Source organism: Felis catus, chromosome C1 (genome assembly GCF_018350175.1).
Source record: "Felis catus isolate Fca126 chromosome C1, F.catus_Fca126_mat1.0, whole genome shotgun sequence".
Taxonomy (NCBI): Eukaryota; Metazoa; Chordata; class Mammalia; order Carnivora; family Felidae; genus Felis; species Felis catus.
Genome location: NC_058375.1, coordinates 52,099,329 through 52,113,612, shown reverse-complemented (window position 1 = coordinate 52,113,612; position 14,284 = coordinate 52,099,329). Strand labels below are relative to the sequence as shown.

General features: G+C 37.4%; 1 protein-coding gene across 6 annotated transcripts in view; it reads right to left on the bottom strand.

Moving 5' to 3' along the window:
- ALG6 (ALG6 alpha-1,3-glucosyltransferase) overlaps positions 1-14,284 on the bottom strand; it is a 65,155-nt gene that overhangs the window by 29,967 nt on the left and 20,904 nt on the right. For all 6 annotated transcript variants that reach the window (XM_006934797.5, XM_006934795.4, XM_006934796.5 and 3 more), the window contains 3 exons: positions 4,825-4,914; positions 3,161-3,249; positions 562-644 (listed from right to left, as the gene is read on the bottom strand). In XM_006934797.5, the coding sequence (XP_006934859.1) occupies positions 562-644; positions 3,161-3,249; positions 4,825-4,914 (262 nt within the window). The remainder of the gene's footprint in view (positions 1-561; positions 645-3,160; positions 3,250-4,824; positions 4,915-14,284) is intronic.

Sequence of the window (14,284 nt, the reverse complement as noted above, 5' to 3'; positions counted from 1 at the left end):
AGACTACTGTTTGATTCAACACAGCAAATGTTCCCTCTCACCTTGTAATTTATCAAAATTTTTATAAAATATTTTTATAAAATATTTCTCCAAACACTGAAGTTTTCATGGAGGTGACATAAGATACCTCAGTAATAAGGGAAAAAAGTCACTAACAGGTATTTGTCAGAGAAAGCACGTGTAGATATACAAATCAAAGAAGTCAATCTAATGATTAACCTGTATAAAATGACCCGAAGGAATATCTGTTAAGTGGGAATAAGACAATATACACCGACTCTTCAAAATGCCTTCCTTCCCACAAACCATTCAGATTTATCAGTAAAGCCATAAATTCGGTATGCTATGTAATCCAGCAGTACATAACATCTAAATCCCAGGCATCTTATTACTACAGTTGAACATTGCAATTATTAGTCTAAGGTAAGTTTAATTGACAAAAGAATCACTGTTCTACAATAGCCTATTCCCCAAAGCATGGCTTCTGTAAGCTCTATACTTTAATAGTGAAGCTAATAAAACATTTCAGAGATGAAATGTCAGATTAACGTTAAAACTTACCTTTTTCTTAGTTGAGATTTCTTTTAAACAACAACAGTATAAGACTACTGCTGGTATATAAATCAGCAAGTCAGCAATTAACACTGAAAAAGCAACCAAATCATTTTAAACATGGGTCTGCTGGGATTTTCAATAACATATGAAAAGCCATCCTCCCCCGACTCTAACCCTGAGTGGAAATTCTGTTAACAGGAGGCTCTCACCCACTCTGGACAAAGGCTTTACACAGTTCACCCTGTCCGTTCCCTTCACCTGTGCCTAATTTCAATTGTTATGGTGCTACAACTCTAAGAGTCTCGTAATTTTCTCTAATAAATTCACACATTAAATCAATTAGATGTATCCAAAATTCATTCCCTCTTTGCTCTGACTTAGACTTAAGGATACTCAAAGCAAAGGAAAACAACACTTTTTTGCCAGCATCTGTATATTCCAAATTTTCTGGTATGAAGTATACCTCAAATGATGCAATTCATATATGAATCCTTTTTAAATGTTAATATTTATAAAACTACATAAACTTTTGCTAATTAATGCATATAAAGAGCTTGACAGACCCAGGTAAGGAGGAAACTGAAAAAAACAGTTAAAAAAAACCAATTCATAATTTGGAATGTTCAGTTCTTTTAGAACAAAGAAATACAAATACATTAAGTTCTTCAACAGTACAACATAGCTATCCAACGAGACTATTTTTTTTGTTGTTCCAGGCTAACTACAGTGTCCAGAATAAGGTAAATGACAGTAAACTGTCAGTTTTAGAAGCATGCAATCTATTTTCAGCTCCAGATGCCACATTTAAGATGACACTGACAAAATGGAACCTTTTCAAAGGAGCACAACCAGAGGCCTCAAACCATAATCACATTCAACAAGCTGGCCATCTAAGAAATAGCTATCGTATCTAAAAATATTTAACCTGGAGAAGAGGTGACTTCAAATGTCTGTAGGGTGTTAGGTATACAAAGGATCAGACTTGTTCTATGTAGCCTAAGGAAACAGAACCTAAAGTGACAAGTGGAGGTTCAACATAAAAAGGAAATGTTGAGTGACTGGGACCCTCTGAAAATACAACAGACTGTTTCTAAAGGTTGTGAGTTCCCAGATACAGGTATTAGTTCAGAAGCTAAATAATCCTCCAGTGAGTATGCAGTTCAGAGAGGATTAAACCTCTGTGAGGAAAGGAAAATGGTATGGCAGAGGGAAAGACAGGCAAGACAGATTATCTCTTGGGCCTCAGATTTCATGACTGGATGAATGATGAAGAGAACAAACTCCAACTAAATTCAGACTAATGAAGGAAAAGGCCAAGACAGAGCATTAAAGTCTAAATCATGTAAAGTTTTTAAAGAAACCTAATCTTACTACTTTCAAGCTCTTAGAAGAGCACATAATACATGCTCAATATATACCTGTTGAATGGATTATTTAATTTAGCAAAAATGCACAGCAATACAATGTATAAGATATAACCACAAGGTTTACTTTAAGAAAAAGGTGAGGGGCATCTGGGTGGCTCAGTTGGTTAAGCGTCAGTCCAACTCTTGATTTCAGCTCAGGTCATGATCTCCTGACTTGTGAGTTTGAGCCCCGTGTCAGGCTCTGCGCTGACAGCACAGAGCCTGCTTGGGACTCTGTTTTTCTTTCTCTCTCCCTCTCTCTCTCTCTCTGCCCCTCCCCTTCTCACTCTCTTTCTTCCTCTCTCTCTCTCAAAAATAAACATTAAAAAAAAAAAAGGTGGGGGCGCCTGGGTGGCACAGTCGGTTAAGCGTCCGACTTCAGCCAGGTCACGATCTCGCGGTCCGTGAGTTCGAGCCCCCGTCAGGCTCTGGGCTGATGGCTCAGAGCCTGGAGCCTGTTTCTGATTCTGTGTCTCCCTCTCTCTCTGCCCCTCCCCCGTTCATGCTGTGTCTAGCTCTGTCCCAAAAATAAAAATAAAAAAAAAAGTTGAAAAAAAAAATTAAAAAAAAAAAAAGGTGAAAGGAATTTGGAATAAAGATATTAACGCAGCAGTAAACAACTAAAACTTCAATTTATGGCTATCTGACCTCAGGTAAGCTATTAGCATCACTCAACTGTGCTTCCACCCCCTTAGATTAAAGTAAAGATAGTAACAGTATTTAGCTCATTTGGGTATTGAAAGAATTGAGATAATAATAAATGTAAAGCACCCGGAATTATTCCTATTCTCTTGTTTTTCATCTTACATATACATTTGATCATGTATTATACATATGTATACAGTTACACAATATTAAAAGTCAATAAGAGTAGGGGTGCCTGGGTGGCGCAGTCGGCTAAGCGTCCGACTTCAGCCAGGTCACGATCTCACAGTCCGTGAGTTCGAGCCCCGCGTCGGGCTCTGGGCTGATGGCTCGGAGCCTGGAGCCTGTTTCCGATTCTGTGTCTCCCTCTCTCTCTGCCCCTCCCCCGTTCATGCTCTGTCTCCCTCTGTCCCAAAAATAAATAAACGTTGGAAAAAAAAAAATTAAAAAAAAAAAAAAAGTCAATAAGAGTAATAGAATTTTCTGTCAGTTTGTTCACAATTTTTTTTAAAAATCAAAATGTGCTTTGAGAATCAACTCCTTTGCTCTCTTACCTGTGGTACGCATAAAGAGCTTATGTGCCTGACTTTCATATCCACGTGATGTATGGAGAGCAATCCAGTCTGGATTTATAAACTTAGCCCTGAAAAATCAAAGCATATATACACATACAGTATTACTCATCTCTTTTAGCCATAAGAACATCTGAAGACATATGAATCTATTTCAAGAAGTGGCCATTGCTCTTACGCTTCACTCTTTTATTTAATCATGTGAAACTGACTTAAGCTGTAACACAGGGTCTACCTCACTCACCTTCCAACAAAACCATGTAACATGTCACAAAAATCCCTACGTTCACAATTCTTTCAGTATAAAAACAATCTGATGTGTCATGTTTCATTTATTAAACACATACTTTGTAAAGGACAATATGCTAGTATTGACCAAAGGATTTTTATAGTTTATAATCTTCTCAGTTATCATAACAATCAGCAATAGCTACTAATTATAAATCACTGCATAACAGTAAACATAATTTTTAAAGATAAATTAAATTTTCAACCATATTATGTTACTCTGAGCACTACAAAGTATATCTGATTATCATAAACTTTAGGGACTTATTTTTAATCCAGGAAGCTAATTTTCACAAACTATGAATAAAGGAAAAATAAAAACCAAGTAAGATTTGAGCTTGGAAAGTAATATGAATAAGTTCCTCAAATTTTTGCTAGCATACTTCAAGTCTGAAATGGGATACTATTAAAGAGCAAAACTGGGGGTGCCTGGGTGGCTCGTCAAATATCTTACTCTTGATTTCAGCTCAGGTCATGATCTCACGGTTCATAAGACCGAGCCCCACACAGCACAGAGCCTACTTGAGATTCTTTCTCTCCCTTTCTCTCTGCCCCTCCCCCACTCATGCTATCTCTCAAAATAAATAAACATTTTTTTAAAAAAGAGCAAAACTGAGGGGCGCCTGGGTGGCTCAGTCGGTTAAGTGGCCGACTTCAGCTCGGGTCATGATCTCACGGTCCGTGAGTTCGAGCCCCGCGTCGGGCTCTGTGCTGACAGCTCAGAGCCTGGAGCCTGTTTCAGATTCTGTGTCACCCTCTCTCTGACCCTCCCCCATTCATGTTCTGTCTCTCTCTGTCTCAAAAATAAATAAACGTTAAAAAAAAAATTTTTTTTTAAAAAAAGAGCAAAACTGAGTCTCCACCAAACAGAAGTTTCATAATCTTCTATAAACCATTCTATTTCTTTAAAAGAGAAGGAATTCCAACCTTGATCTTAAATCATAAGTGAGACACTATAGTAATTAGAGTTTCTAACTTGACATGTTAGTCAGAATACCATTTGGACCTCTATCTTTTTCATTCACTGTGGACCATTCCATAAAAAAAAAGCATACACAACTAACCATATTAGATGTATTTGTCAGTAGTCCATGAGTAATTACTAGTATCTGTGCTTCAAAACAGAGGTAGATTTTTACATTTCTTTCTAGCCTATCCTCCAAAGAAATTATGGAAATGTTCAAACTTTGATAGTTAACTTACAACCTGACTGCAAAGGTATAATGCTTTACAAACCACAATACAAAAGTAGGTACAAACAATCTGTCCTCTACTCAACAAAGCCAGATCACACAGTTTCTTACTAAACCTGTTAAGCGCATAAACATTTAGAGTTACATTAAAGACAAAAAACTTACACATATGCACATAAAAGACTATGATAGGCTGTAAGAGGTGGATAATCCAATCCCCAATATTGTAAATTGTTATCACTACTGTTAAAATACCTAGAAAAAAAAAAGCAACATTCCATTAATCAATATTCAAGAAACAGACTTATAATTTAACATCTCATTTAATTAAAATGAAAAAATATGTTACACAAGGTAAAAAAAATTCATCTAAACTTTGTCTTTTCCCCTTCAGTTAAATTTTGCAAAATCACAATTAAAAGTTTTTGAGTACAGTTAAGTAATTTATTATCTAAACCAAGACACTCTTGGCTTACTCTTGAGAGTAAAAGAGGAAATTATTAATAATTAAGCCCTAACAAGAAATGCAAACCAAGATTGTCCCAGGCAAACCAGAATTTACTGTCACTCTATTAATCGTCTAAGTCAATGATTAACATGTACACAACAAAATAACATGCAAAAAAGACAATTTACTTCTGATAACCTAACTAAGTAAAGAAACAATACAAAATAACAATTTAAAAAAAGTAAAAAAGTCAGGAGCACCTGGCTGGCTCAGTCGGTGGAGCATGTACCTCTTGATCTTGGGGTTCTGAGTTTGAGCTTTATGTTGGGTGTACAGATTACTTTAAAAAGTTAAAAACTCAGGGCACTTGGGTGGTTCAGTCGGTTGAGCATCCGACTTTGGCTCAGGTCATGATCTCATGGTTTTTGAGTTGGAGCTCCACATAGGGCTTGCTGATGTCAGCCTGTCAGCACAGAGCCCGCTTCAGATCCTCTGTCCCCCTCTCTCTGCTCTTTCCCCGCTTGTGCTCTCCCAAAATAAATATATATTTAAAATTAAAAAATAAAATTAAAAAAAAAAGGCAAAAAAATCAGTATCAAAGAATACACAAAGATTTGGTTTATGGAAAGAGAAATACCTTATGGAACAAGTATACTTTTAGTAAGACTTTGAAAACAATTCAACCAACTTATAATGAAAGCCTATTATATGCAAGATTCTGTGCACTGGGGAAGAAAACTAGGTCTAACACTCATAAATTAATAGGCTCCTGCAGTTTGCCAGAATGGAAAGGCACTATATAGAACTACTATGGCTAAAGAAGTGAAAACTAAGTTTACATAAACAGACTTCTTAATTATATACTTTAAATGGGTCAAATTCCTTAAGTGTTACAATCTCCTACTGTGGGATTACAATTTTCTTTTAAATTAACATGCAATCCCATTAAATAGTCTATTGTTCATCTTCAGAAGGTCTGTTTTACTTAGTGTCAGTCACACCAGCTGGTGGCAGTTGTCCGCTCCAGCAGCAACATCCATGTGAACCATCCTAGGTCCTATATCTGGCTGAAACTTGAAGCCAAGAGGCAGTGAACCCAAGAATTTCCAGGTTAGCTAGAACTCCTTTTGACAGCTTACATCTGAGAAACTCAGCCAGGCCAATAGTGGAGACCAGAGGACTCACTTCTCTAGTGCCCTCTGAAGACAGGCACTAATTGTGTTATTTCCAAATTCACCTCACTTCCAGGCACATTGGCATAAAATTTTATTGTACTTCCCTCACAGAGTTGTTGAATGATTGGGTTAAATACGTAAAGCTGTTAAATCACTGCCTGACACACAGCAAGTACACAATTGTAGTTCTAACTGTGTATTAGCCACAAAACTAACGGGATGTATCTAGCAATGGAAAACCATTTTGACCAATACAATTTCATTTGGTTTTCTGCTTCTTATGAAACAAAAGCTATTTTTTGTTTACTCCAACCTTGGGATCCTCTGGAGATAAGTAAAAGAGGCAATGACAGTAAAGTGTAAGCATGCAAAGATAGATACTAACAGTAAAGTCACTGGTTGGACTTGAGAAGAAGGAATGACAGGCTAACCACCTTGTTCCCTATTCTTATGGAAGTGGACAAATAAGAGCTGAATTTACGGAAAAAGTAGCTTTCAAATGTTTCCAGTAAAGCTTCAAAATCTACTAGTAGAAACAAAGCAACTAGTTAATTCTCTGCCTTATATATTTTAGATATATCTGAAAAGTTGTGCACATGCTATTTATATGTTGAAATGTACTTTGCCAATGAATTCCCAAATAATCTCAGTTAAATGTTTTGTCAGAAAAAATCTGGCTACCATGCGAATTATGAAATACATTCAAGAGTGTTATCATTAACTTCAAGATACAATTTTTCTTTTTTTTTTTTTAGATTTTTTTAATGTTTTTTTTTTTTTTACTTTTGAGAGAGAGAGAGGGAGAGGGGTGGGGGGAGAGAGAGAGAGAGAGAGAGAGAGAGAACATGAGCAGGGGAGGGGCAGAGAGAGACCAAGACAGATCTGAAGCAGGCTTCAGGCTCTGAGCTGTCAGCACAGAGCCCAAGGTGGAGCTCAACCTCAGGAGCCATGAGATCATGACCTGAGCCAAGGTCCGACGCTTAACTGACTGAGCCACCCAGGCATCCCATGATACAGTTTTTTTCTAATACACAACCCAGAGTCATGGGTATTTTTACTTTTTAAAAAAATACATATATATTTTTTAAGTTTGTTTATTTTTGAGAGAGAGTGGGCATGTGGGCACTCGAACTGGGGAGGGAGAGAGAGAGAGGGAGAGAGAATATCAAGCAGGCTCTGCACTGACGTGGGCCTCGATCTCACAAACCGTGAGATCGTGACCTGAGCCAAAAGCACGAGTTGGACATTTAACCACTAAGCCACCCAGGTGCCCCCAAAAAACATATTTTGAAGTGAAATAGTTTCAAATTCACAGAAGAGTTTCAACAATAGTTCAAAGAATTTCTGCACATCAAAATGTAAAATTTTTATATGACAAGACACCTTAAGAAAAGTTTAAAGGCAAGAAAAACAGGAAGATGTTTATTTTATACACACATACACATTAAGAAAAATGATTAAAACGCAGAATACTGTTATAGCAGACAGACTTTAAGGTCATCCCCATAAATCCCATCTCCTATTGTTCATGCCCCTGAATGTATACAATCCCCTTAAGTGTGCAAGACCTGTGACTTGCTTGTAACCAAGAGAATATGACAAAGGTCATAGATATCACTCTTGTGCTTATGTTTTGTATATAGGTAAGATTCTGTCTTGCTAGTAAGTGTGCCAGAAAGACTCCCTTTCACAGACTTTGAAGAGGGAAGCTGTCGTGTTTTAATAAGTGACCATACTGGAGAAGCCACATGGCAAGAAACTGCAAGGAGACTCTAGCTGCTGAGGGTAGCATCCAACAAGAAACTGAAGTCCTCAGTCTTGCAGATACAAGGAAATTAATTCTGTCAACAACCTGAGGTACCTTGGAAATGGTTCCTCCCCCAGTTCAAACTCCGGTAAGACTAGAGCCCCAGATGACAACTGGATTCCATGCAGCCTCCTAGAGGCCCTGAGCAGAATATCAAGATAAGCCATGCCCAGACTTCTGACCTAAAAAAAACAGCTGTGTGATAAAAAATGTGTCTTTAAGGGGCGCCTGGGTGGCTCAGTCGGTTAAGCGACCGACTTCAGCTCAGGTCATGATCTCATTGTTCGTGGGTTCGAGCCCCACGTCGGGCTCTGTGCTGACAGCTCAGAGCCTGGAGCCTGCTTCAGATTCTGAGTCTCCCTCTCTCTCTGTTCCTCCCCTGCTCTCACTCTGTCTCTCTCTCAAAAAGAAATAAAGATTTTAAAAAATTGAAAAAAAATGTGTCTTTAAGTAATTACCATTTGTGGTCATTTGTTAACATAGAATAGAAAATTAATATACAGTAGTCCTCCCTTACCCACAGTTTCACTTTCTGCGATTGCAGCGACCAGTGGTTAACTGCAGTCTGGAAGCAGGCTGTCCTCCTGACGTATCCTCAGAAGGTCAACAGTAGCTTAATGCTACATCACAATGCCTAGGTCATTCACTGCACTTCATCTCAGGATGTAGGCATTTTATTATCTTACATCATCACAAGAAGAAAGGTTGAGTACAGTCCAATAAGATATTTTAAGAGAAACAAATTCCCATAACTTTTATTACAGTACATGGTTATAGTTGTTATATTTTATTATTAGTTATCATTATTAATCTCTTACTGTACTAATTTATGAATTAAACTTTATTGTTGGTATGCATGTATAGGAAAAAACATAGCCTATAGGGTTTGGTGCTATCCATAGTTTCAGGCATACACTGGGGGTATTGGAACTTATGCCCCATGGATAGTAGGGGACTACTGTAACTTTATTTTATTTTTAATTTATTTTTAACATTTATTTATTCTTGAGAAAAAGAGAGAGAGAGAGAGAGTGCAATCAGGGGAGGAGCAGAGAGAGAGGGAGACACAGAATCCAAAGCAGGCTCCAGGCTCTGAGCTGTCAGCACAGAACCTGATGTGGAGCTCGAACTCATGAACCATGAAATCATGACCTGAGCCGAAGTTGGATGCTTAACCAACTAAGCCACCCAGGCGCCCCTGTAACTTTATTTTAAAACCATACAAATTAAGGACACCTGGGTGGCTCAATTGGTTAAGCATCCAACTCTTGGTTTTGGCTCAGGACATGATCTCATGGTTTGAGAGACTGAGCCCAACATTGGGCTCTGTGTTGACAGCATGCAGCCTGTTTGGGACTCTCTCTCTCCTTCTCTGTACCCTCCCCCACTTGCACTCTCTCTCTCCGTCAAAATAAATAAATAAACATTTAAAAGTAAATAAACAGAGGTGCCTGGGTGGCTCAACTCTTGGTCGGCTCAGATCACGATCTCACAATTGGTAAGATCAAGCCCCATGTTGGGCTCTGCACTGTCAGCATGGAGGCTGCTTAGGATTCTCTCTCCCCCTCTCTCTGCCCCTCCCCTGCTCACAGGGTCTCTCACTCTCAAAATAAATAAATAAATTTAAAATATAAATAATTAAAAATAATATAAATAAATTCATACAAATTACAAAAAAGACCTGCAATCCACCAAAAACATGGAAAAAAGATATAAATATGCAATTTTTAGAAGAAATACATTGATCAGCAAATATATTAAAAAATGTTCAATGTCACAAGTACTCAAGGAAATGGAAATTTTAAAAGTCTGGGGTTATTGAGTGTTGATAAATGTGTGTAGAAAGAAGATATTCTTGTGTTGGTATTCATTAAAACTGTCTACTTCAGAGATTCCACTTCTAACAATGTATCCAGAAAAAACCATGTGAACAGAGAAAATATAGTTTATTTAATCATCCCCCTATAAGAGAAAATTTAGAGTGTGTCAGATTTCTCATTACTATAAACAATGCTGAAATAAACAGCCATGCCCACCAATTCTCTTGATTTATAAAACTGTGATTTTGTTTAGAAAACAAGCTCAGGGTAAGTGGACTCTTCCGTTAGCCCCAGGTATAAACTATACCTGCACTGAGTCAAGCATCTTTTATTAATGATTGCTTTAAAGTTGGGAAAGATTTTGCTCCATGACAAAAAGAGAGGTAATAAGAAGGCATTCCTATTATTCCTGCCTTGAGCATGGTTGTATAAAGTTACAACACTTGTAGCCTGAGCAGTCATCTACAGACTATAGAGTGGACAGACTCAGGATGAAAAGCTAACATTCCAAGAAGAAAGAACAGCAGAGAGGAAGAATGGGGAAAGCCTGAGTCCCTGATTGCTATTGCTGAGCCACTTTACTAGCATTACAATGACCTACTTCTTGAGATAATATAATTATTTTATTGAGGCACCTGAGTGGCTTAGTCGGTTAAGTGTCCGACTTCAACTCAGGTCAGGATCTAACGGTTTGTGAATTCGAGCATTGTGTCAGGCTCTGTTCTGACAGCTCAGAGCCTGGAGCCTGCTTCTTACTCTGTGTCTCCATCTCTCTCTGTCCCTCCCCCACTTGTACTCTGTCTCTCACTCTATCTCAAAAATAAATATCAGAAAAAAAATTATAAAAAGATTACTGCTTAAGCTACTATTACTCAGGTTTTCTATTACTTGATGCCAAAAGTGCTCTTGATCCCATATATAAGGAATGTGCATTATAAAGTTTATTATAAATTTAGTTCTATTTTATTACAGTAATACACAATGAATAAATAATAAAAAGTTTTCTTTTAATTTAAAATTATTTAATTATTAAAACTAACACTTCTAAAGTTAACATGCCAGGGGCGCCTGGGTGGCGCAGTCGGTTAAACGTCCGACTTCAGCCAGGTCACGATCTCGCACTCCGTGAGTTCGAGCCCCGCGTCGGGCTCTGGGCTGATGGCTCAGAGCCTGGAGCCTGTTTCCGATTCTGTGTCTCCCTCTCTCTCTGCCCCTCCCCCGTTCATGCTCTGCCTCTCTCTGTCCCAAAAATAAATAAACGTTGAAAAAAAAAAAATTTAAAGTTAACATGGCCAATCCTGATATCTTTTTCTTTTTTTAAGTAGGCTCCACACCCACAGTGGAGCCCAATGCAGAGCTTGAACTCACAACCCTAAGATCAAGACCTAAGCTAAGATCAAAAGTTGGACACAATTCACTGAACCACTCAGGCACCCCTCCTGATATATTTTAAATAACTATTTCACTTGAAAGAGTTTTGACAAGTTAGCTATAGTTACCTATAGCTAATTCTCTAGGTAAAAAGAGAAAGACTTCACTATTGGAAAACTGAAGTAAAAAAAATAAGAAATCACACCATTTAAACATGAATCTGAAACCGATCAGTTTCTCTTAGAATTTCCAGGTGTACATTTTTGGTGTTCTAGTCTATCCACTCATAAAGAGAAAATTTCTGACATTTATTATACTAAATCATATTTCTTAAATTTCTTATGAACATCATGAAGTATTGCATAATCAACTAATGATAAATCATGTTTCTTTACACCATATGTCTCTGTTTCTAAGTCTACGATTCAGGATTCTCATGGTACCCACTCCTTAATAAAGATTTCAAAACTATTAAAATTTACTACCGAGATTAGCCATTTCATAATATTTAAGGCTCACAGATCATGGTTAAAACTGGATCATATAATTATATCTGAGGTATACACTGTCTGGTTTTTAACAAAGAAAAAAGAATGAAAATGTATACATACAGTCAACTCCTGATTATCTGGGTTAAAGTAGGAGACAACTGGTGCAGAAAACTGAAAACTGAGATCAGAATAATCCACTCTCCATACTGAATTAAGATTATATTCTCAAAAAAAAAATTATATTCTCACTCCTGGAATCAATGTTTTCACCACCTACCATTAAAGCCAAAAGCTACAATTTATCACCTTAATCTTTCAATACGAAATATCACAATTACTTTTATATCAAAATCTGTTAAGAAGTACTTAACAAGAGAACAGCCAAAAATACAATTGTCTTATCTGTGTAATTTTTACAAAGGAATAAAAAAGAATTACAAAACTCAAAAGCAATGGGTTGGTTTCCCTCAACAAACATTACCTTATTCTATCAATCAAGCAAGAGAAAAACACATTAAAAATGTATTAATAATTGGAAGAGTGATACTCATTGGTTAAGTCACTATATGAGGAGGGGCGCCTGGATGGCTCAGTTGGTTTAGCAGCTGGCTCTTGGTTTTGGCTCAGGTCATGGTCCCACTAGTTCGGTAGTTGGAGCTCCACGTCAGGCTCCACGCTGACAGTGCAGAGACTGCTTGGGATTCTCTCTCTCTCTCTCTCTCTCTCTCTCTCTGCCCCTCCCCTGCTTTCTCTCTCTCACTCTTTCTCAAAATAAATAAACTTTTTTAAAAAATCACTGTATAAAGGTATGGAAGATGCTCAAAATAGTACAATGCGTAGTGTCAAATATTTAGCTCATCTCAATTTTAAATGCTCTTTGACTAGGGTAGAGCCAACCTATTAATAGGAAGTTCAATATGACGTTCATGTATGAAACTCTCTCTTAAATGAATTATATATAAGCAGTGACCAAAAACAAAGAATACAAAAATATTTATGCAACCACCAAAGACCCCAAATAGCCAAAACAATCTTGAGAAAGAACAAGGCTGGAAGTATCACACTCCCTGATTTCAAACTATCAAAGCTACAGTAATCAAAACAGTATGAAGGCCCCTGGCTGGTTCAGTCAGTCAAGCATCCAACTCTTGATCTCAGCTCAGGTCATGATCTCACAGTTCGTGAGTTAGAGCCCCACATTGGCTCTGCACTGTCAAAATAAATAAACTTTAAGAAAAAAAAAAAAGAATCAGGCTCTGTGCTGACAGCTCAGAGCCTGGAGCCTGCCTCGGATTCTATGTCTGTCTCTTTCTGCCCCTCCCATGCTCGCGCTCTGTCTCTCTGTCTCTGTCTCTGTCTCTGTCTCTGTCTCTGTCTCTCTCAAAAATAAACATTAAAAAAAAAAAAGAATTAGTGCTGAATTCAATTGCTAAGCAAATTCATATAAGGGTATATGAAGTAAAATAAAAATCTATTTAAATAAAAATATACTTCCAGTAAAATGTTATTCTTATAAAAAAAAAAAAAACAGTATGGTACTGGCATGAAACAGACACAGAGATCAATGGAACAGAAGAGAACACAAAAATAAACCTATGAATATATGGTCAATTAATCTATGGCAAAAGAGGCAAGAATATACAATGGGGAAATAACAGTCTCTTCAATAAATGGTGTTGGGAAAACTGGACAGCTACATGCAAAAGAATGAAACTGGACCACTATCTTATACCATACACAAAGATAACTTTAGAATGGATTAAAGATTTGAATATAAGAACTAAAACTATACTGGGGCGCCTGGGTGGCTCAGTCGGTTAAGCAGCCGACTTCAGCTCAGGTCATGATCTCGCGGTCCGTGAGTTCGGGCCCCACGTTGGGCTCTGTGCTGACAGCTCAGGGCCTGGAGACTGTTTCGGATTCTGTGTCTCCCTCTCTCTGACCCTCCCCCGTTCATGCTCTGTCTCTGTCTCAAAAATAAATAAACATTAAAAAAAAAATTTTTTAAAAAAGAACTAAAACTATAAAACTACTAGAAGAAAACATAAGCATAAGTTCTTTGACATCAGTCTGAGCACTATATTTTTGGAACAGTATCTTAAGGCAAGGACAACAAAAGCTAAAAAAAAAAAAAAAAAAAAATGGGATTACATCAAACTAAAAAGCAGTTCTTTTCCAGTGAAAGAAAATAACAAAACAAAAAGGCAGGCACCTGGCTGGCTCAATTGGTAGGGTGTGCAACTCTTTATCTTGGGGTTGGGAGTTTAGGCCCCATGTTGGGTATAGCAAGATTACTTAAAAATAAAATTAAAAAAAAAAAGGCAACCTACTGTATTTGCAAATCACACATCCACTAAGTAGTTAATGTCCAAAATACATAAAGAACTTACAAAACTTAATAAAAAAACCAAACAACCCAATTAAAAAATGGGAAGAGCACATTCTTGAATAGCCATTTTTCCAAAGACATAAAGACAGCCAACAGTCACATGAAAAGATAATCAACATCACTA